The sequence below is a fragment of the Hyperoodon ampullatus genome, assembly GCF_949752795.1.
Source record: "Hyperoodon ampullatus genome assembly, chromosome: 5".
Taxonomy (NCBI): domain Eukaryota; kingdom Metazoa; phylum Chordata; class Mammalia; order Artiodactyla; family Ziphiidae; genus Hyperoodon; species Hyperoodon ampullatus.
The window spans coordinates 29,653,078-29,678,220 of record NC_136918.1 but is presented as its reverse complement, the minus strand read 5'-3'; the positions used below and the strand labels follow the sequence as shown (position 1 = coordinate 29,678,220).

Here is a 25,143-nt window from a genome sequence, read left to right as displayed (position 1 = left end):
AACAGTATTGAAACTTTGTATTTGAATCTGCTGTGATTAAGGGTCTTTTGGACTCAAAACAAGACATACTCAGGGATGGAATTGTAACAGTAATATTTTAGAGGCTTCTGCACAAAAATAATTCCCAAGTGATGAAATCACAGAACATTCTTATTCTCATATTAAAAATGAAGATACCCAACAGCAACTCTTAGAAATTACCTTGGAAAGTTGGAAATGATACAGTCAATGTTTTACTTTGGAAATTACTACGCATGCACTGACAGGCCCCTATAGAACTTAATTTTTTAAAAGTCTAATACTTATCAATAATTGGTAAGCAAAAGACAACTCAAGATGTTAATTATTTGAATTAAAGTAAGAGAAATTTCATTTTTGGTGCAACAGGAGTAATCTTTCATAAAGTTAATGAAAAACAGTATAAATTACTTTTAGGAAATATTATTTTATAATATCACTTAGAAAGTATTGAATATTTAATTGCAAATTAACTTTGTTTAACCTAAATAGTAAGTTGATTTAACATTTCCTAACAGAAAAACCAGCTACAATTATCCAGGAGATAATGCACTAAAATACATAAAATAATCACATTAATAAGCAAATTATCATATAACATTCAAGATTTCAAGGGGTTTTTTACTCCCATATTTCAAGATAAATATCATCAATTTATTTAAAATTAAGATAAGCTAATTTGGAATGACTTTAGCCAATGTTTGTACAATTAATATTTTTACACTAATTATTAATTCTAATTCTGTTAAATACATTTATTAGCAAAATGCAACAAATGCATTTATATATGGCATATCTGCTACATCAGGAGACTCCCACATATATTCTCCTACAAAAAAACAGAAGAAAAACTCCTTCTAAAAACAGGGTAATTATAAAATCATTTTCTTAAAGATAACCACACCCATATCAGAGGGCAGATTTAAATAAACTTTAATGTATCATGCAACTGCGAAGACTGACTAAAATTAGAAACCTGGACTCAATATGGGATATAATTTCATTTTGCTAAATAACCCTTTCTCCACCATGTAAACAACTTTCTCCCAACAGCAACAGACAGTAGCATCAGCAATTATTTAGATTAATATTACTTGCATGATATAAAAGAAACAATTTCAATTCATTTCCATGAGATAAAGACCCACAAAATTTATTACCTTCAAGGACATAAAATTATTGTGCCAAATTGCTATGATCTGTCTTTAAAAGTTTACTCTCCACTTCTATACTATCTCTTGAGAACTACTGGTGCAAAGGATAACTATTATGTTTCCACTTAAGTAGAAGCTTGTATGCTTCAGTGAAACAAACATAGAAAGCCAAAGCCAGAGCTGGAAGGGTGCATGAATCACATGGTACATCATATTGACAGAGCCATGATATCCTAATTCAGTAATTATAATGACAGATAATGACAACAAAAGCAGTGCTAAACATATATTGAATGTTTCCTCCAAACTGAACACTGATTTTTATATATTATGATTTAATTTTCATAGGCACTCCATGAAGCAGGTACCACTATTTTTCATCTCCATTACACAGATGAAGAAACCAAGGCTCTAAGTGGTTAAACAGGTCTGTTTCATTTCAAAGCCTGTGCTTCTAACTGCTATTTTATATTATACTGATATTATCCTTTGGGCCCAAAGGTTCTAACAGTCATCAATAGGAAATATACAGGTGAGCAGTACAGCTTAGGGTAGTGTAAACACATAGGAAAATTCAACCACATTGTCCCACAAATAGAAATAATAAAATCAACTTTAATAAGTGATATGAGAAAGTAAAACTCTTACACTATAAAATGTAGTACAGCTCAATTAAGAGAATGAATGATTTCTTCAAAGATTAAAACAATTACATATTTTTAGATAATGCAGATGAGATTCTATACAAAAATAAAGGGACGACTGAGTCAACTATGGTTACCGCAAGCCCTAATTTTGTTAGTACAGCTGAAAATAAAGTTGAAAGGATTAAGAGTAATTATGTCATGGATCATAGAATTTTATTGGGAAGGTGCTGGCTGGATATCAAAGAAGCTCTATGAATCATTATTATGAAGAGAAACCTGACGGGAACTAATGTCTGATAAGGAAACCAGAACACACTAGTTATAAATCATTGTACCCAAGTCCATGCCACGATCACCGCAATGTGAAGCACCAGCTTGGCCAAAGAGGTAACAAACAATAGGGCACTTCAAAGAAATGATCAACGTGTCCGACATTAGTTTCTTTCTCCAATATTTAAGACCAATTTCTAGATTCGCAAAAATTCTTGAGGCTATAAAATGGATTTCTGTATTTGAGTAAACCAATTCTTTGAGTGCAGAGTAGAGAGGAATATAGAATCCGCCTCCTGACCTTGCTGCTAGGTATTTTAAAATAAATTTTTACTCTATAATCACAAATATATTAGCTAGACTTTGAAGTGTAAGAAATGCCAGTTCATTAATAACGTACAGTGCTGCAGAGGACCCACGTTCCCCAGAACTTTCTCACTTCCATTGGGAATGACGGAGCTGCTCTCAATGATGAAATCAAGCTTAAGTCACAGAAATGAAAACAGGCATCATGAAAACAGGAGAGCAGAAATATGAATTCATATTCATTGAGCATCTACTATGTATATCTCATTAACACCTTCTCAATTTTCCACGTTCTATCTAGTTGACAGATGGGATTTGCAGGAAATATCTACCAGGGAGCTGCCCAGCACCAGACATAAATGTCACATTGTTTCTATTTAAAGGATTCTTTTGTTGTCTGTAGCACTACACAACTAATTCATATTTATTAAAGTTGCTATCTTTCTAATTTGCCTACTCATGTTATAAGCCACCGAATGCATACACACACACAACACACACACACACACAACTAAGGGTAACTGGCTCCATATTCTGCTATAGCATGTTACAGAAGTCATCTGGCTGAAGATGATTAATATATTATTTTCACTGTGAGGGACATTTATCTTACTTTTAGAAATGCACTTCTGAGGGTAGAGCAGATAAGCACACTATAAAATGGAAAGAACATGAATATCTTACAGGATAGTTTGGGTTCTGGGCTGGCTTCAATGTGTACAATCAGTGTGACCCTGCACTTCTCAGAATGCTTGGTTTAATGATCTGCTGTTGCCATCTTGAAATTCCCACTAATTTTTTTTTAAAGGACCATTCATTTTTATTTTACACTGGCTCTGCAGATCATAGAGCCAATTCTGCCTGGATTTGAATTATGACTTCACTGTTCAATATGTGTAAGTTTATTGTAAACTTTAGTTTCTTCCTCTGTAACAAAGGGGTAACGTTAGATGAAATGGGACATATGAAAGCAATGAGCACAGAGTCTGGCACACAGAGCACAAAAGGAGATATGAAATGAAATGTAGCCGGCATAGCTCTAACTCTTACTTCTATGAATCTGAAACATATAGAAACCACCATAAATCATAATTAGGTGTTGCTGAAATTTAAACTTGAATACTTACAACCCATATATCTGTGGTGCAATTTCTAGTCTGTTCAGGTGCATGTAAAGCTCAATATCATGCTTCTTCAGTAGATGATCCTGGATCTGGTTGACTTTAGTAACAATAGCAACTGTTGGCCCCAAATCCTGTGGTCTAGCAAAGGGGATAGGAGTCATCAGGGTTTCTTTCCCCTAAACACAGGAAAAATGGAACATGTATTATTTCAATGTGAAGTTAACAAATACATGGACATCATTCTTGAACGCATTTAACAATGGAAGTTTAGAGAAGAACCAACAACTACTTTAACCAACTCAGGAAAAAAGCTTAAAATGTGGGATCATAAACTGATTGTCACATAGATGACTGTGCCCATAAAGGCCTTGAAATATCTTCTAAAATTTTTCTACTTGTATTCCCTCGACCAGTTTATCTGGTGACATTAAGTCGTATAAGATAATTTTGGCTAGAGGTAATGGTGGCCACTAGTCTATCTGCCCATGGCCAGTTTGTCTCAGCAGCAGCCATAGTACCTAAATGGCACACTCTGAGGAAAATATATTTCTTGTGGCATAAAAGTTAAACATGAAAAAAAGTAATTGAAAACTGTCTTACTTTAAGCTCTCAAAACTATAAAAAAAGTCAAGAAATAAAGCAAACCAGTACTAGAAAAGAAGACATCCTCTAACTGTCCTTTGATCAATTTAAATAGCTGGGTAGAAAGATTTTTAAATTCTTCAGACCAAAAATGTAGCTGACTTTAAAAAAAAAAAAATCTACGTGGGCAGTACAACTTCCGTTCCTGCCACCCAGTATTAAGAAAGATCTGTAACTCCTTGTAATGCTTTCATGTAAACGTCAACTACCCCCTCAAGTCTGTTGATATACCCTAATATATTATGGCTGACCTTTCTGCTGATGTTCAGTTCCCAGTTTCTACCTCTCTCCAATACTGGGATTTATAGCATCTTCTCTCATGATTATCTGCCTATCACTCATCCTCAGTCTACTCTAGTTCAAATTCTTGTTTCTGTTTCACACATGCTGCTTTTTCATACAGTTCTGGTCTCAGTTTAATCTCTACTTACATGCAGTTCCCTGAGTGAGCTCAGTCATTCACAGTGCTTCATCACCCAAAACCCATTCTTCAAAGACTTCCTAATCTGTATTCGTAACCTAGAACCCTGGAGTGCTTCCCACACGCTCAAATGTCGGCGAAGGATGTTAGACTGCCGAAGCGTCTCGAATTCAGCAGGCCTGCAACTGAGCTCATCACCTTCCGCTCGAAAACATGTTCACCCTTTCCCATGCCTACCTCAACCTATCCTCCAATACGAACACCTGGTTTGCCAGTTGTAGCTCCTCAGAACCACTCAGGGGACTCTTGTATATGTCTCTTCTTCAGCACCAGCACCCTGACTTGGGGCCCTAACCATTCCTTTGCTCATCTTCCTGCCCCCCAATTTAGTCTGCTTTAAATCCATCTTCCAAAATGCCTGGTGATCTATCTAAAGCAGGTATTAGATTATGCCAGATTGTCCTCCTTAGACATTTTTTTTTTTTTTTTTTTTGGCCACGCCGCACAGCACACTTAGTTCCCCAACCAACTAAGGACTGAACCCGTGCCCCCTGCAGGGGGAGTGTGGAGTATTAACCACTGGACCGCCAGGGAAGTCCCTCCTTCGACATTTTTAATAGTTCCCCATTATTTTCACTCTGGGAAAAACAAAACGAAACAATTCCAATTCTCTAGCCAGGTCAGCAAGGCTTTCCATCATCTAGTCAGCCTCTGTTCTCACTGTGCTTCCAGAGACACTGGGGATGCCATTCTTCTACCTGAAATATCCCCTCCCCAGTGTTTCCACTGAGGAGCCCCCATGTGTATTTTAAGATTTGGCTCAAGTGCCAGGTCTAGTTCATTATCCTCTTCTCTGCTCCCACAGTATGTGTTTCTACTTCTCTTCCTCCTAAACTGTGAGGTCTCTGAAAGGAATAACATCTTTTTGTCACTGGACCGGATTCAGGGGCATAAAGATAAAGAAGGTAAAGCTCTTGCCCTCATCATTTGAAGGGAAGAACTACAGAGAAAAAAAGCTCAGAATTCTGAATGAGAGCTGTGACTAATCAGGCTGGTAGAAAGCACAGAAGAGAGGAGGGGAGAGTCCTGTGTCAGTCCAGGGAAAAGGGGCTCCATCTGTCTGTCCAGGATCATTTCAAGGCTTAAAAAAGAAAAGCAGCCCTTTGGACTTCCTACAGTGTCTGCCCTAGAGTATTTAGGTCCAAAGGACATAAGACCATATTAATCTTTAGGGCTCAATTCATTGTTGTTAATTTGTATAGACAGGAGAAAGGGAAACCTCTATATTGTGCTCATTTATTATAACAATAGTACATACAAAACACCTTTTTCTGATTTTGTAACATTTAGTATTGTCTTTAAATAATAGGATGCTTTAACTTAAAAAGATTTCCCCTGAGCTCAGAATACTTTATAGTAAAATCTCTTAAACTTAAAAAACTTGAAAGTAATGTTTCTGATCACTTAATGCTAAACAGCACAGCTTATCTAACAGTAAAAAATCAAAAACAGTGAAGATAGAGTTAATGTAAAACATTCCTTATCTTCAGGATTTCTTATTATAAAGAATGCTACTTGCATTTAACATATAGGATCAAATGAGACAGCCACAACTACCGATAAAACTAGAAAACTTTTCTAACCACTTATTAGTGGTATGCAAAGTGTGTTCTACAGATCATTGCCAGGCCACAGACTGAGCAATGCAGCAAGATAATGATTTCACACCATTATGTAAACCAACACACTGCTTCCTTCATCAAGAAAGTCTTATTATAAAAAGTATGTCGCTAAACTAGCCAGCATGCACAGTGATATGACTGAATTTTCTGAGGAACTAGAAGGCCTGCACAATGGAGTGATACATTAATTTCTCGAACTTCTTTTTAAAAAGATGATTGGGGCTTCCCTGGTGGCGCAGTGGTTGAGAGTCCGCCTGCCAATGCAGGGGACACGGGTTCGTGCCCCGGTCCCGGAAGATCCCACGTGCCGTGGAGCGGCTAGGCCCGTGAGCCATGGCCACTGAGTCTGCACGTCCAGAGCCTGTGCTCCGCAACGGGAGAGGCCACAACAGTGAGAGGCCCGCGTACCGCAAAAAAAAAAAAAAAAAAGAAAAAGATGATCAAATCATGAAAAAGAACAAAAAGGGGAGGATGAAAAAGGGATTCACTAGATACGCTTTTTAGGAATATATTATGCACTGATACACACTAATAATTAATATAAATTCTCAGAGGTCACATCTATGTGTTCTTTGATAAAATAAAGGTCTTTGTGTTGCCTTAGCCATTCTCATGACATGATTCAGTGAAAGCAATATGAATAAGTAAAAGTAAAAACTGGCAGCCCTCTCATTTTTATCATTCAGCTTCTCAGATGCTGTGAATCAGTTATAAAATACAAAATGACCACTGCGTAAAATGATCATGAGGCCTGTTAATTAAATGTCTTCAAAAACTCTGCTCAAAATCTGATGTTCACATAAGTCTATGACTCCATCAGATCACCTGCTGAGAATATAGAGCTACTGTTCATCACACATGCTTACAGCAAGCTTCCCCTGTAATAACCCTTACGGAATGGAGCATGGTGATATACAGCTGGAGTAAGACTTTATCACCTAAGCTCGGAGTAGACAAACTTTCTCTGGAAAGAGCCAGATGGTAAACATTTGAGACCTTCCAGGTCATACAGTCTGTGCTGCAACCACCCAGCTCTGCCTTTGTAACGAGAAAGCAGCCGAAGACAGTAAGTAAACAAGTAGGCATGGCTGTATCCCCGCCAAACCTTTTTTATGGACATGGAAATTTGAATTCTATATAATCTTCATGTCACCAAATACTATTCCTCTTTTTATATTTTTTTCAACCATTTAATAATGTAAAAGCCATTTTTAACTCACAAGCCTTACAAAAACAGATGGCAGGCCAAATTGGCCTGCAGGCAGTAGTTCGCCCTGACCTCAACCAAAGGCATGAAAAGCATTAGTTATCCATCTCATTTGCTAAGAGATGGAGTGAAGGGACTGAGTAATACGTGGTTTCTAACTAGAACTCATTCAATTATACTAACATAAAATAAATTAGTCATATAGAAAATAGTATACCAAAAACTCTTAACAACAGCCCTTGCCAGAATAATTTGCAATTTTTCCAATATTGTGTAATAACAACGAGAAGACCATAATGATCTCTAAGTTAGCATATATGGTTGTTTAAAATGACAGTTAATTCGGCAATACCACTCCTAGAGATATGCCGAGAGAATTGAAAACATATGTTCACACAAAAGTTTGTATACAAGTGTTCTTAGCAACATTATTCTTAATAGTCAAAAAGTGAAAAGAACACAAATGTCACCAAGTGAGGTATGGAAAAACAAAATGTGGCATATATCTATGCAATGAAACATTATTTAGCCCTGAAAAGGGATGAAGTACTGACACATGCCACAACATGAATGAACAGTGAAAACATTATGCTAAGTGAAAAAAGTCAGTTACAAAAGGTCATATATTGTATGATTCCATTTATCTGAAATGTCCAGAATAGGCAAGTCCAAAGGAACAGGAAGTAGATTAGTGATGCCCAAGGCTCTAGGGAGGGGGAAATGGGGAGTGACTGCTAATGGGACTAAAAGGATTTCCTTTTAGGGTGTTGAAAATGCTTTGAAATTAGATAGTGGGGACATTTGCACAGCCTTGTGAATATACTAAAAACCACTAAATTGTACACCTTAAAAAGGTAAATGTTACAGTATGTTAATTATTTCACAATAAAAATTATAGTTAAAGAATAAGGGTAAGAGGGAACGCTTCTACCCTGTTGGTGGGAATGTAAATTGGTACTGCCACTATGGAGAACGGTATGAAGTTTCCTTAAAAAACTAAAAATAGAATTACCATGGGATCCAGCAATCTCATTCCTGGGGATATATCCAGAGAAAACTCTAATTCAAAAAGACACATGCACCCTAATGTTCATAGCAACACTATTTACAAAAGCCAGGACATGGAAGCAACCTAAATGTCCATCATCAGAGGAGTGGATAAAGATGTAGTACATATACACAATGGAATATTACTCAGCCATAAAAAAGAATGAAACTGGACCTACAGATTGTCATATGAGTGAAGTAAGTCAGAGAGAGAAAGACAAATATCATATATCACTTAAACGCAGAATCTTAAAAAAGGGTACAAATGAATTTATCTACAAAACAGAAACAGAGTTACAGATGTAGAAAACAAACTTATGGTTACAGGAGGTGGGGGGGTAGGGATAAATTGGGAGATTGGGATTGACATAAACACACTACTATATATGAAATAGATAACTAATAAGGACCTACTGTATAGCACAGGGAACTCTACTCAATAGTCTGTAACGGCCTATATGGGAAAAGAATCTAAAAATGAGTGGATATATGTATATGTATAATTGATTCACTTTGCTGTACACCTGAAACTAACACAACATTGTAAATCAACTATATTCCAATAAAAATTATTAGAAAAAAAAGAATAAGGGTAAGAGAGGGTAAGGATAAATGGTATTGATGCTAAACATATAAATTCAATTTAGTGATGCATTAGTAAAAGCAAAACAACCTATTTGACACAGAGTTCATCTACATACTTCCATGCCTATCAACTCACCAGGACAGCACAGATCAAGTAGATAAATACTCTTTTCATTCAAAGTTTATAATAGTTTTTATGAAATTATATTGCATGCATAATATACACACATATAAAAGAAAGTTTCTATTTATTTATATGAAAATTTTTATATTACCTTTGTAAATCTGTCAATAATTAGAGATATGATTTAGACCGCCAGTTCAAACTTACTCCACAGGTATCTTCATATTTTCATTTTTATTCTCTGATTATATGTTGTTACTAAAATCATTTGTTCCCTCAAATATATTGAAAAGATCGGTACTGTAAGATTTACCTTTTGACCATCATGCTCAAAAGTAGAAAACCAAGGTTCAGCAGTTTCCATAAGTTGTGAGAACATTGCACTAAAAATTAGAAAAATAATATAACGCCAATGTTAAATCTTCATTAAAGTAAAAATGGCGTAAAAAAATAAAAACAGAAAGTTTTTGTACTTACTAGGCATCATGTTCCAGATACTCAGGGTTCAAGAGAGTTTTCATTTCCTCACTTAAAAAAGCGATACAATCAATCAGAATGTGTAATTTTTTTAATTGAAGGAGATGCAGAGGTTGCCTTATTCTATACTTATAAGCCAACTTTCATATAATGTGTAAATGAAAAAAAGTTAGCCTTTTTTAAATAAAAAGAGCAACTCCATTAACAAACGAAATCCTTTCTTTCTATAAAGATCAAAACCAAATTAGCTGCCTGTCTGTACCACAACGAGGCAACTATCTAATTATTCCAAATAACAAAACTGAATGTGACAGTACATTCCTTGAATGTGCCTGATCTAGAATCAACTGATTAGTCCACAATCTATCACTTGTCCAAAATGAAACAAAAAAATATATAGTTACTGGTCAAATATCCCATATTAAAACAGTAATTTATTTTCTTTCAATGGTTTCTATTTTTATTATGTTTTAACATCAATTAATCAGTGACAGCACCTCTTCCAAATCTATTTTAGTGCTGCTTTTACTTTATAAAGGATTGAAACAGTTAAAGAAGCATATAGAACTCATTTAAAAGCTATTTTTTTAAAAAGCAATTTGCAATCATGTATACTTTCCTATGGAGTATATTCTGCATATGTGTTTTTAAAAAGATAAAACTGGCATGAAAACAGGATCCCAATACTAACCGCAACCTTATCATACTTCAGAATAACAGAGGCAACAGCAACTAAGATATGGTTACTATAGTCAGACCCAATAAATTTAGTATAATTAGAAAAACTCAAAGGAACTAGAAAATACTAATCTACAATATAGTAAACAAAAGTTGATTTGACAAATGCCCTAATATATGTTCAGCAAAATGGATGGCTACATTTGATGAATAAAGATCATACAGATAAACACATGAAATATTATATGTTAATCCGTTGTTTTCGGCACAGAGAGAGGCTAGCCTGTGGAATATTCCTGAGGAAGTTTTATAATCCGTCAGCTCTCCATTCCCAAGATGCTTCCCGGCTGCCTCTCTGTCCCTTCTAGTTAGGGTATCTGAAGTTAGAAAATAAATTCTAACAATCGGCCTAAGTTAAATACAAGATACATTAATTTATTATCTCCAGCAAATAACTTCAGTAATTGTATCTCAAAAACATGAGAAGTCATTTTGTTTCTTTATACTGGGGTTCTTTGGGGGACTGTTCTATTTATGAACTGAACTGAGTCTGGTGAGGACAAAATATCTTACACATAAGGTTCCCTTACAGCTTACTGTGAAAGAATGGGTCACTGGAGGATAGAACGTATGAATATTAACAATCATCAGCACTTTGCTATTACAACAAAAATGTCCTCTTCTCGATCCCTCAGTTACATGTCTTCCTTTGGTACAGCTCTAAGACTTGCAAAGATATTTAGAATTCCAAGTTTGCCCCATAGCTGAAATGGGATTACAGTTATTAAACGGAATTAATAATCAGCCACAGGAAACACAACCAAATGTTTACAATTTACAAAATACCTTCAATATAAAAGGTGTTGAGGTTAAAAAAGGATTACAGCAGGGCTGACAAAATAGATGGAGCTCATAGACAAACTTGCCTTGGCTGTGCAGACTCACTGGCATGAAGAAAGGCTTGGTGGTCACAGTGGAGGGTGAAGACCATTGGAGCCAACAGCTCGTGCATGCCCTGAAATAGAGCCAGAGAAAGGGACGGGGGCATGTCCGGATTCCACTGGTGGACAGACGGGCTCAGCTAAAAGCCTCTGCAGCTGATCCCCGCCCCAGGCATTTTCGTATTATACAGAAGAGCATAAACATAAAAACCTACAAAGTGAGATTTTATTTAGTTTTAGAACTTGACTCCAATTCTACCACAGCAGGTATTCTTCTTTAAAACATGGAGAACAGCTCTCTTTTAAATGACACAACAAACAATAAATCGGCATGGTAGACAACCTTGCACCTGTCAGTTGCTTCAGGATGTGCACTCATAAATATGAATTTCATTTATGCAAATTATAATCATATGCTACAGTGTAAAGATCTGCAGTAAGAAGGGCAACTAAGAACTGTAGACCTAAGGAAATTACATCCAATGTTTTCATTATATAATGGCTCAAAATTAGGATGTCTGTAGATTTAGGAAGAGCTGAAGTCAGCTAGCTGGAAATGTTGGATAATAAAAGAAAAAACCTTTAGCAGGTATGAGTTTTTAAAGTACGATTTTCAACATGTTTAAGCCAAGATGGCCATAATTTTTTTTCCTGTCTACTTCAACTATAAGGTTGCTTTTCAATTCATTTAGTGATTTCACCAATACAACTTTCTTTTTCCTTATATTGTGTTCACCTGTGGATTACATACATAGGCATAGAAACAAAAAGGTATATTAGTTACTAAGTTGCCTTTCAAAGGGTATTATAAAAACCTTTATCCATTCTTGTGAGGAAATAAGATATTCCACATCAGTGACCCGCCTTGTTAGTTGAGATTTTTTTCCCTGCTTAGGCATCAAAAACATATTTTCGCAAGTTAAAAATGGATTGTACTCTTTTCTGCCTGTTAAAGTGTGTCACTATTTTCCTTTTGCCTACAATGATCTTTTACAAAAAAAGAAGACAAAACCCCGCCTCTACAGGAAATAACAATAAAATACTAAGCTGAGAGAAGAGAGAGTTTTTGCTGATGGGATTAGAGAAAATCCCCTGTGATGGAAGGACAGCCACAGGGACGTCTGCACGGTCTGGCAGCTCTGTGCTGTTCATAGGATGCTAGTTATTAACATAAAGTAGTACAAAAGGAAACTCTGTCAGAGTTCATTTATAAGCTATCACTAGCCTTGAATGAGAAGGACTTAATTACATTTTTACAAAATAATTTATGATCCATTGACAATTTACTTGTGATTTGGGACAAATTACCACACATCACTTCAATCTTTTTAGGTGACTGTCTCCTACTAAACAAATCTTGAAAAGACTATTCCTTAGAAGAACTTGGTACTCACCCATAAAGAATGGAATTAAGTGTTGCTAATGTGCTTTAAAATCATTATGAGGGGTTTTTTCTTCTAGAATAATCTCAAATTATCCCAAAGACCAAGTGACATAATTTTAATCATGAAAGTAATAGTTATTTATTGCACAGAACTACAGAATATCTAAAACAAAAACAAAAACAAAAAAAAAAAGGAAGGAGGGAAGGCAGGAAGGAAGGGAAGGAAGGCCAAAAGAGAAAAGAAAGAAAAATTAAAACTGTGATAGATAGCTTTGCGGTAATCTTCTTTGCTTATTTCTGATAATTTCCTTAGGATAAAGTCCCTAGAAGTAAAATTTCTGGGTAAATGAGCTCATAAGACATTTGATATATACAATTAACCTGCCCTTTAGAAATAATTCCCTCACTTTAGGGCATAAAAATCACCATTTCACATACCCTCATCTTTATTTGTAGTGTTTTTTAAAAATCCTGTCAAATTTTACAGTCAAATAGTTGTTTTAACTTATTTAAATGCTAGTGAGGTTGAACACAAACATTTCAGTGGTCATTTTTATTTAATGAATTGCCCATTTTCTCCTAATGAAGAGTCTCCCTTCCCCTGATGATCTGTAATAGTTCTTCAGCAATTCAGGAAATTAACCTTTAGTTATTTTTGTTACAAATACTTTCCCATGTTTATAACTTGCCTTTTAATTTTGATTATGTCATAGTAAAGCTGTATACTTTAAAACAGTCAACTCAATAAATCATCTTTCATGATTTCTTATTTTGTTTTTATGCCAAAAAGACCTTCCTCATATTGAGATTAGATTAAATACACAGGTTCTTTTTGTACAGCTAATTCTTTACCCATCTGGTATTTAATTTTGCCCTGAAGAATAATATGTATTTTTCCTTCCCAAAGTGTTAAACTAATTTATTGAATAATCACCATTTATTGAATAACCCATCTTCTCCCAAGAGTTCTGAAATGTCATCTTTATCATAAGCTGAATATTTAGCTCTCATTTTTTCTGAGTTTTTACTGGTATTCCATTGGTTTATATACTCTTAACAGGAACTTTACTACTGTAATAATGTCTTGAGCTGTAAAATACTCCATTTCCCCATATTTTCTATTCTTTTTCTCAAAATTATCTTGCCTATTCTAACATCTTTTCATCCAAATGAAAATGTAATTTAGTTACATAAAATGCTAAACAAAATACTGCAATTTTTATTGCCACTGCATTAAAATTAACTTGAAGAAAATAGACTTCTTTAAGAACACCAGATCTTCCAATCCAAAAACATGTGGAACTGCATAGTTTTTATTAGGTTTCTTACTAGGCTTTGGTTGTTGGTGTTGGTGGTGGTGGCGGCAGAGATCTTCTGAATAGAACTCTTCCCTGCAGTATGTTTTCTAACTAATTAAGGCTGGTTTAATACGAAACGGTTCTTGCCTAAATGTATCTTCTCACCTTCCCTGAACGTTCTCTTCCCTCTAGTTTCTGTGACACTCCTTTCTCCAGATTCTCCATTTGCTCATGTATCATTCACCTTCATTTATTCCAAAAATTATCTATTAACTACCGATGATGTGCTGGTAACACAAAAGTGAATGGAGTGGGCAAACTCCTGACCATTATGGAGCCTGCAGTCTAAACAGCAAGACACACAATAATAAAATGAGCACAGAAGTACTGTAGGTTATAAACTGGGACAAGTGATACATATATGTATACATATGTACATACATACATAGACAAACCCAGCTCCTACTACAGGCTCAGCACATACAAGGTGCTCACTGCATAGTGACTGAATGACTGAAATAGCTTCCACTCAATATAGTGAGGGGTAGATATTTCATTTATCAACACAAGGGTAAAAGCTGAACTATGATAAGATGAGAAATGGAAAAGAATCATCCTGAATTATATTTTAATATTTTCCATCAATAAATAAGTGCTTTTTGTATAATGGAAATTAAGAGTCCCCTGAATACCATTAAGACAATCTTTTACACATTCAGTGTTGACTTCCAACCAAACTAGGGATATTTTTCTCGAATACACTTGTAAGAGATTACTGGTTTTACTCTCAATTCTAGACTAGTAAAAACCTGATTAATAATTACAAGTGGCAAGCAAACAGACATCTTTAAAGGAAAAGAGAACTATCTGGAAAGAATGATCATAAATTCAATATGCTGTAAATCTGACAAAGCATAATGAAAAAGAATGTATTGTCTGTATACTTCTTGGTTCCCAAAATGTGTATTTTGCTTCCATCCACACCATCCGCGTTTCTGCTTGCTTACAGCCTTTTTCCCTGCTGGATCCTTAGTAGTCACTGCACTCCAAACTCATGCCAGTTGAAAAGAAAGGTAACAAAGTTTTCCTCATCAACAGTCTGTAGGCTCACAAAATTGAACCTGTTCTTTTATCTGCCTGTGTTCATTTAGCCCACCAAGCAGTCTTTATTAAAGCTGAGGCATCAGGCAGTCAAAGTTCATTAATACCATTTATATAATCTCTGCAGTTTCAATTAACTCAGCAAGACATTCTACTACATGATAACAGTCTCATTAATTCAATAAAATCCCATAACTATTAACAATATGGTCGATGTTAAACGGGGTGTCACCTAGTACAAAATAATAGCTTTAACAGCTTGTGATGAAACTTAAGGTTTTTTCTTAAATTTGATCTGGCTAAAATATTCAGTCCTTTTACAGCAAGGGATTATTCCTATGTAAAGAATCTATAGAATTTTTAACATTAACAGGGAGTAATTTAAATCTTAGAAAGTGATACACAGGAGTAAATTAATAATACTTTCCTATTCAGTAATTGATAGACTTTGTCTAAATGATCAAGAGTCCGATCTGTTTATAGTCTTCCTCACAAACGCAGTGGGCTGTGTGCCTCACAAACGGTGGATGGTGCAGTTACGATGTTTTGGTTCCTTGTCCATGGAACTTGTTTCCATTATTATAAGATTTCCTGAATCTAGATTTTTCTTTCTCGAAAGAAAAAGGGGAAACAAATGTATAACTTGGGATAATTTTATTCCGACTTGATTCGTTATCATCAAATCTTTTACTGTGAGATATTTCCAAATATTTGAAAGAGAAGAGGGCACGCTGAGGAGACAGGCTTGATGACAAAAGCCGACACAATGAGAAGAGGAGAAGAGAAAAACAGAAATAAACCTGGATCACCGGTGAAGAGCCTGAGGTACTGAACTAACAAATGCTGCGGAGCCATTCTGCCCCCAGACTTCTTGCAAAGTGTGTTAATAACATCCTTAGACTGTAAGTCATTCTGAATGGAATTTTCTGTTATTTGCTTCCAAAAAATCCTGATATACTGATTGAGATTTATTTTCTCCCAGTCTCCTTTTTGGTTTGTTTTTGGTCTTTGCACCTTATATCTCACCTGAATAGCCTGTCTTGCTTGGGAAGACCTTTCCTACCCTGAGATTATTAAAAAAAAAAGTTCTCCTAAATGTTTTTTCCAGAATTTTTATGTAATTTTAGTTTTTATAATTATATTTTTACTCTGTCTGGAATTTCTTCTCCCAATAATGGTATAATTTAATCTTTTTTAGATGGAAAGCCAAATACAGCAAGTCAATATCCTTTTCCCATTGAAAGAAAACGTCCTATCTTATATGAAGATCTAATTTACAACTGAACCTGTTCTTAGCTTGTTCCACTGATCTATTTCTCAGTTCCCACATTACTGTCACATTGGTTTGATCACAGAACATTTATAACAGTTTTCAGATCTCCCTGAGCCATTCTCCCCTTCCCCTGAATTCTGTGGCAGCTCCAACATATTTAATACTGACTGTAGCAATGATCACCATCACAGCTACCAACATGAATTCATAATGAGCACTACATGTTTTTAACTCTACAAAGTCAATACTATTATTGCCTCCTCAACGAAACTAAGGATTAGAAAAGTTACATGTGTATATTGTCCAAGACAAGGTAGCTACTTAAAGTGTTGGAACCGAGATTCAAATCAAGGGATCTGAGTCTAGAGCCAGGGATCTTAACCACTAAGCTGTATTATCACCATTAAAATGACTATAAAGCTTCTTGGCATAAAATTTAAAATCACTGTGCCCGGTTTTTAAAAACCATATCTCTCACTTAGGCTATCACTGGAATGATAACACATTTACATATTAATTTGGGAAGAAGTAATATTTTTACTTAATGTCTTCCCACCTAAAAACACGTTACCACTTTTCTATTTATTCAACTCTTGCTCCAATAACATTTATAGTTTTCTTCATATAGCTTTTGATTCTATATTATTACATTTATTTTTAGACATTTTATAGTTTTGGTTGCCATTATGAGTAGGATATACTTTTCCATTTCCCATTCTAAAAGCTAAATATCACCATGTAATTAATATAAAGACATATTATTAGTATCGAAACTAAGATAAAATTAGTTCCCTTGGATATTCTATGTATACAATAACAAATACATTATTTAGGACAACTGTAAAATGACTTGATTTATTATCTTTAAACAAAGCAAGTTTATCTCAAATTAAATACACTACTCTCACCATGCAGATGTTTTCTGTTATATTGCACTGAATTTGGGTTGTCATCAGTTGGATGTCATAACTTTGGATTGTTGGAGAATTTATTAATATAGTTTGAACTCTCATTTAATATGCATTTTGAGAAATACATAAAAATATCTAACTTGGCATATTTTTATTGGAACCCCATATCGTTAAGTGCAAACCTAGATACTTCTTTATATATTAAGTAAAAAATGTACATTTTGAAAAGAATAAACATAATCCAATAATCTTCTTTAATAACGAGGTGAATTAAACATCAAGATCACAAGAATATCATATAAATTTCAGAAAGTTTAAAGGAACTTTCTGCAGTTATATTACTGGTAGATTTTGAAGAGTAAAAGGACATTTGATTATTCTCTACATGACATGCCACATATTTATAAATGCTGTACTTAGAAACAATATTTATATATACAACTCTGAAAAGTTTTATTACTAGATTGCCTTCAAAGATGCTGTTTATAAACAAACTCTCAAAAGTTGAAAGCAAAGATTGAATGCCTCATAGAAGACAATTTGGTGGAATGTCTTATAATAAGGAAGAAGCATATGTGCGTCAGTGAGCTTACCTTTCTCACCATGCAGCTGACAAGCAGCTCTTTGATTGCCTTACTATTATGATGCAACTCTGGATACAATAAAGGCTACATTATTGCTCTATCATTTGTCAAGCTGTATAGAAAATTCTGAGTCAATGGATGCCACCTGTACGATATTTTCATTACCTGTTTATAAAGCAACTGCTCGTTTTCTCTAGCATAACAGAAAAGAACATCTGTAAGAATTTTTCTCACATTTTCTTGTTGGAAAAACTGCATTTCAGGAAACCTGAAAAAAGAAAACACAGGATTGAAATCGGCTAGCACAATTCCAAGAATTACCCTCAAATTCTCATCTCTGAGAGGTGCCATGGGCAGCTTTTGGTTTCAGTACAAGTCTGTATTTGCCAGGCAACTTATGCCATAGGTGGGACTCATGTGTTAAAGAAAAAAGGGTGAGAAAAAGGGAAACTACTGGATACCCTTCAACATCTAAATATTTCAAATGTCTTCATATGTAAATGTCATCATATGCATGATGAATACAACAGTTTTTAAGCAAAACAAATTATAGCCTGTGCATTTGGTGTGGGGATTGCTTTGTTTTACCCCATTTGGTATACTGTGATTTTGTAAGTACCAACTTTGTTAAAAAAAATCATTATCCTATTTTTTTGATGCAAGTATCATGATTTAAATTATTATACATGACCACACCATTAGTTTTATCTGATTAAAACACAGACTTCAAATGGACCGAGTTAGTCAGTATTACTTAAATGATCTCTGGATCAAAAATTCTACCAGGTGCTTTGAGGTAATGTGAAATACAAAAGGGCAAGAGTATCCACCTGAAAGGAGCTTAAATAGTTGTTTATAATGCAAGAATTTACGACTGCAACAACCCACAGAGCAAATACAGAGCAGTGCAATACACAGTGAGTATACAGTCGACCCTGTGGATCCCTGGGTTTCGAATCTGCAGACTCAACCAACCGTGGATCAAACATGTTTGGGGAAAAAAAAATTCCAGAAAGTTCCAAAAAGCAAAACTTGCATTTGCCAGCATGCCAGCCACTATTTACATGGCATTTACATTGTAGTAGGTATTACAAGAAATCTAGAGATGATTTAAAGTATATGAGAGGATATGCATAGATTATATGGGAATATTACTCCATTTTATACAAGAGAGTTGAGCATCCATGGATTTTGGTATCTGCGGGAGTCCTGGAACTAATCTCCTATGAATACCGAGAGACGAGCCTATAAGGGAAGAAGGAATGTCCTCTAGAAATAAGCAGCAAATAGGTTCAATCACAAAAGGTTTGAACAAGAATTTTTAGGAGAGGAGGAACATGGAACATCTGTGGGAAAAGTAACCAAATCAGAAGGAAAGCTATGAAGACACAGAAGGCAAAGAGTATTCCAAATGTAGAGCACTGTATGGTATTAGCAATGCAAAAGGAAAGTATCAATACTTCCATGAAGTACTGCCACTTGGCAGCAGGACCACAGGACAGAAGAAAAGGTGGGAGGTGTGGAATAGAGCTTTGAATGCAGTATTTACAACTGAGGAAAAGCAACAGAGGGACTCCACATTTCTGAATAGGGAAGTACCAAAGAAGAGAGTATTTGAGTAACTCTAAGTGGGAATAAGCCTGCAGGAGGAGAGATTGCAGGAAGGAGATAAGAGGACATTATACTGAGGTGAAATGGAAAAATCACAAACCTGAGAAGAAAAGCCGAAGTTCAGATTCCTGTTGCATAACTGTTGGCTGTGTGACCTTGAGTAAATGGCTGCTTAAAGGCCTCATCTATAAGTAGCGATAATACTACTAATCTTGTGATCAAGATGAAATAATGTGAAAGCGCCAAGAACAGCGCCTGGCAGCAGACGTTCGGGAAGAGAGGTGATTGCTAGTCTCTGAGTACTGGTACTTTAGGTGAAGAAGATGTGAATGAGGTCGCATTGGGACTAGAAAACATGAGAATATGTAATAAATATGCAAGAGGCTGAAAAGGAGGAGCGCCTAGAGCACGGAGGCACGGGGCATCAAGGAAACAGAAAAATACTCCTTCGTTGGTCTCGTAAAGGCAGCAATGGTTATTTTATTCATATTCTGATGGTTTACTGCTTCTTACTTCTGGCAACCTCTGCTATTTTCTGCTTCCTTCTGATCCTCTCCGGGCACCCTGTGAGAGTTAGAACTTTCTCTCCAGTTCAGGCTGGGATCCTGGGTGGACTATGCTAATGGTTTGTGAAGCATCTCTTTCCTGGGCCTAATTTTTATAATAAATTACAGCCTGTTTCATCTTCATCTGCTCATTTGACTTTTGTTTGAAATTCCCTTGGATGTACAATTTGACCCCAGACACAGGTATATGACCTGTTCTCTACCAACAAGGAAGCCTCTACTTTGGGGGGCCGGTAATCAACAGTCCGTGGGTCTGAACAAGCTTCTCTCAAGTCCACGCATAAATCTTAATGTGATGGCCCTCCAGACAGCCCAAACTGAAGCTCAGGAGTCTGACTAGGCACAAGTGACCATAGCTCCTCAAGAGGAGAGAAATTACCTGAAAGCAGATTCAGAGCAAGAATAATAACTATATCTTAGAAGCCAAAGAAGTTCCAGAAAGGTGTCAAATGCACTGAAGCAGGAAAGAAACAGAAAAACTTGTTAAATGACTTATTTGGGACAAAAGAAAGCTGCTAAAACCTTTAGATAGTCAAATATCCCAAATTAGAGTAATCAGGATGAAAGACAGGTAAGTAGTTAATAAAATGCTGAAAAGAAATTTCTTGGGAAAACTTAGTCACTAAAGTAAAAACAGAGTAACCCTTCTGAGATGAAACTGTTTCCCCTCCTTCCTCATCAGATGACTTAAATCTAGCCCTGTCGTGAAGTAGGCTTCCTGTCCCAGGAGCTGGACAGATCACACGGATGAGTGATTTTGTGTGACCCCTTCCATGACTATGCTTTGGAAACTGTCTATGAACACTGGCACCACCAAATTCCCTACAGTTACTGCAATCTGAATGGACTATGGGAGAAAATACTAAAACCTACAACATTCACTTTGTAACAAATATCCACGAACTATATAAAGTAAGAATTTAATACCTTACTACTAAAAATGTAAATTATATTACATATCAATTCGTTTCATTTAAATGTATACTAACCACTCGCAAGACTAAAAACTAGAGATCTATAAGAATCAAACTGCAGGTAGATAATTTAAATTACCCACTTTTAGCAAATACCCAATCAACTGAAAACGTGTATTAGGCAGACACAGCATATCTATGTGACAGCACACCATCCACAATTCTAGTCTACAATGCTAAAGTGTCAAGTTAGGAAGTTTCAGGATATCCTCTTTTTTAGAAAAGTGTGAGGTGTTCTCTAAATTCTGATGAAGAATCCATAGCATCAAACAAGTAACATGGGAAAGATTTCAGAAGAGTTCCAAAAAAGAAACAAAAGTTTATGCTATTTTCAGAAGCTGGAAAAAGAGATGACATTCAGAGAAGTTATAAGCTGAAAGAGTCCAGTTCAGAAGGTAACAGGTAAGGAGAACGGAAGCAGAGAGATTAATACCTGCTCCAGTATATCTGGTAGTTAGCAGGTTAGCAGTACTTCCCAACTGCCTTGCTAAACAATGTGTCAGAGATATGCATTGAAGTAAAATTCCATGAGTTTAGAGTTACACAGAAGAACCTAGGTCATAAGGTTGATGAATATACCTGAATAATAACATATTTCCTACAATAAATACTTGGTTTCGTATTAACAGGCTTCAAGTGAGAAGGCATTCCATCTATAGGAATCAGAAATAAAAGGGAGAAAAGTAGTGAGTAGGTTCTCTAGGAATAGTGATAAGCAGCTTTGATGATAGGTTTTAAGTTTCAAAATAGCTTCCCTGACATCTGGTGTTGATTCAGGGCAGGTAATCTGAACAGTAGTCTAACCCGAATATCACTGGAAAGGCAAATCTGGTTTTGAGACAATAACAAAAATCAGAGAATACAGACCGAGGCTGGAGTCAACAACTGTGAAGATTTTGAAAAATCAATAGTGACTCTACAGTTTCATGCAAAAAAGAGAAATGGTAGTATATTCATTAAAGATGAGATAGAGAAAAAACAACTTAGGATTGAAGCTAGAGACATTTATGATTCACTCAAGCCAAACTATCTGATAGGAAAGTAAAAGGAGAAAAGAATCACAATAAGTGGGAACTGAAGATAAATCCTAAATTATTATTAGAAAATGAAAGTCAAGTAATTCCTGCAGTTGGCCAGAAATGAAAGTGGAGATGGTAAACAGGTGAGGATGAAACTCTGATAGAGATGAAAAGCAAAGAAAAATTAATATTAAAGTATTCCATGATGTGATTTAGACTAATACCATCGAACATTTTTACCTGATGGAAAAAAAGGTGATAATTCAGCTTTAACTTAATTGATCAATATTTAAAATGCAGGAGTTTCTCTCTCAAGATGTGTGCAGGTATTAAATAGACAAATTTTACATAGTGCAAACTAACATCAAGAGATCTAAAAGTCTGCTGTGTGTGTTTTGGTTTGTATCTTGAAATAACCCCACATTCGTAGGCAGTATAGTTTTCAACTTAAGTTTTAAAAAAACTTTCATTATCTAACATCTTTCATATATAATCTTTTCATTATAATCTTTCATTATAAATTCCAGCATTTATAAAGAGACAATAGTAGACTGAATTGCAGCATAGCCATCGCCCAGATTCATCATTAATCAGTTCTTTTTTTTTTTTACATATCCTCCTCTCTCAGTGTTGCATTTTGAAGCAAACCTGAGACATCACTACACCTATAATATTGCAGTGTGTATTTCTAAAAGATAAAGACTCTCTAAAAACATAACCATAGCACCACTTTAACACTATAAGTAATAAAAATAATCCATTGATTAAATCAAATATACAATCAATGTTCAAATTTCCCTAAAAATTTTTCAGTTTGTTTCAATCAAGATCCAAGAATTTACACTACAATTTGTTGATATATCTCTTAAGAGTTTTTTACTCCATAGACTTGCCCCTCCCTCCCTCCCTCCCTCCCTCCCTTCCTGCCTTCCTTCCTCTCTCCCTCTCCCTCTCTCCCTTACAATGTATTTGTTAAAGAAACCAGGCTCTTTACCCTGTAGAAACTTCCCACATTCTGAATTTTACTTATTGTTCTTCCATTTTGTTATGTCAGACGTTCCTCTCCCCCCCCCACCCCCCGCCCCCGCATTTCCTATATATAAACTGGTTAGGTAGGTCTAGAGACTTCATCAGGTTCAGGTTCAACTTTCAACAAAAACCTTCATGGGTGGCATGGTGGCTTTAGTACATGTTCACAAAGTCTTCGGCACTCCTCCCATACAAAGGTGGAGGAGCCTAACTTCCCTCCCTTTGCAGATGTGCTGTCCTCAGTGATGAGCTTCTCACAGAGAGAAGACAGCACAAGTGATGCTGCGACACAGCTTCTGTCTGCCTCTCCGTCTGGACACATCGTGGAACCCAGACGCTGTGCTGCTAGGAAGTCAAGCAGCTACAGGAGAGGCCATGGGGAGGTGTTCCAGCCACAGCTCCAGAGGTCTCTGCTGAGAGCCAGCTTCAACAGCCAGGCAGGAAAGTGAACACATCTTCCAATGATTCCAGTCCTTAACCTTCAAGCGGGCCTGGCTAACACCATGTGGAACAGAGACAAACTGCCTGCTCAGCCCTACCCAAGTTGGAGATTCATCAACAAAATTAATTCTGCTGTTCTTTTAAGCTTTGGGGTGGTTTACAATGCAGCAATAGCTAACGGGTACAGATGGTACTGTGTACTTCCATCAGGAGGCATACATTTTTAGCTTCTCTTTCTGTGATGATCGATGATCATTGCCTAGATGTATTAATTCATTAGAGGTGGTAAGATGGCAAGACTACAACTTTATCCTTTTTTCTTTCATTATTATCTAAAATACATATATAAAGAAAAATTTACCCTTGTCAATTTTTAGTCATCCTGAAGTACAGATCACTGTAATTTTGAAAAACATAGTTTGTTTCCATTATATTTACTCATGGATGCTTGTGGACATCTAAGCTCTATGAATGATAAATGACACTAATTCTGTCACGAAAGTAGGTTATGATAACCAGACTATTCTATTTGCCTTTTGGATATCTTCCCATGCAACTGCAGCATATGGGAACGAGTCAGGAGGTGAGGGATGGAGTACAGCTAAACAACAACGTCAAACCCAGTAACCAGAAACCCAGGTGCCTGATGGGAGCTAACTGGAAAGACGTAGAAACTTCGCACAGGGCTGTGGTCGCTCATAACACAGAGGATGAAGGAAAGCTAGGCAAATATCTGGGGTGTCTATGATGGAGAGTTCCAGACAACAAAGAGACAAAAAGAACATTTCCTAAGCAAGAAAAGGGTTAAGAAAAGAGTGAAATGACAAAGGGCTTTGTCACTGCATAATAGTACATAATTAGGTAATTAGAAGTATTAAAACAGACAAAGCACTGGGCCCAGCTGAATTACTGAAGATGCAAGTATTCAATAAGATGCCCCAAGGGAAAAAATAAAACCCTTGGGGAAGGTTTATAGTCAAGCAGGAGGATGGAGCAGCACAGGAGGGCTTGAAGGAACAATAACTGATGTTATGTCGGTACTTTAAAACCAGAACTTCACTACCAGCATCCATCTAAAATTTAAAATGAACGGATGAAAACTCCCTAGAATACTATTAAACACCAAAATAACTATAATACCTTTCTCTGGTTTGTTGTTTTATTAAAGGAAAACTGAAAAAAAAAATCAAGCAAAAACCATAGAGGAGCAATTTGATATAAAATGAAAGGAGGCACACTACGTATTTTTTATTCCTGTCCTCCCTACTTTGGTTGATAATTTCACCATCCCCCCTATTCAAACAAATCTGCTTTCTCCTCATTCCAGGCACACGGCAGGACTGAACTTCCCAGCATCCTCTTCAGTGAGCTGTGGCCACTGGGATGGGAGTGGCCATGACATGTGACCACAAAATTCACATTTCCCCCAGCCCCCATCAGGCCCCATCCACATTTCCCCTTCCAGCTGGACAGAATGGAAAAGGTCATCTGGGAAACCTGGGAAGCTACATATGGACTGTGGTGGTTTTAAAAATACATCGGCCGGGCTTCCCTGGTGGCGCAGTGGTTGACAGTCCGCCTGCTGATGCAGGGGACACGGGCTCGTGCCCTGGTCCAGCAGGATGCCAC

General features: G+C 36.1%; 1 protein-coding gene across 2 annotated transcripts in view; it reads right to left on the bottom strand.

Annotated features, from left to right (window-relative positions):
* Nucleotides 1–25,143, bottom strand: part of TBC1D5 (TBC1 domain family member 5) — a gene marked incomplete at both ends in the record, with an annotated part of 358,820 nt that overhangs the window by 212,032 nt on the left and 121,645 nt on the right. For both annotated transcript variants that reach the window (XM_079704730.1, XM_079704731.1), the window contains 5 exons: nt 3,523–3,695; nt 9,541–9,610; nt 9,705–9,751; nt 11,305–11,397; nt 18,040–18,142. In XM_079704730.1, the coding sequence (XP_079560856.1) occupies nt 3,523–3,695; nt 9,541–9,610; nt 9,705–9,751; nt 11,305–11,397; nt 18,040–18,142 (486 nt within the window). The remainder of the gene's footprint in view (nt 1–3,522; nt 3,696–9,540; nt 9,611–9,704; nt 9,752–11,304; nt 11,398–18,039; nt 18,143–25,143) is intronic.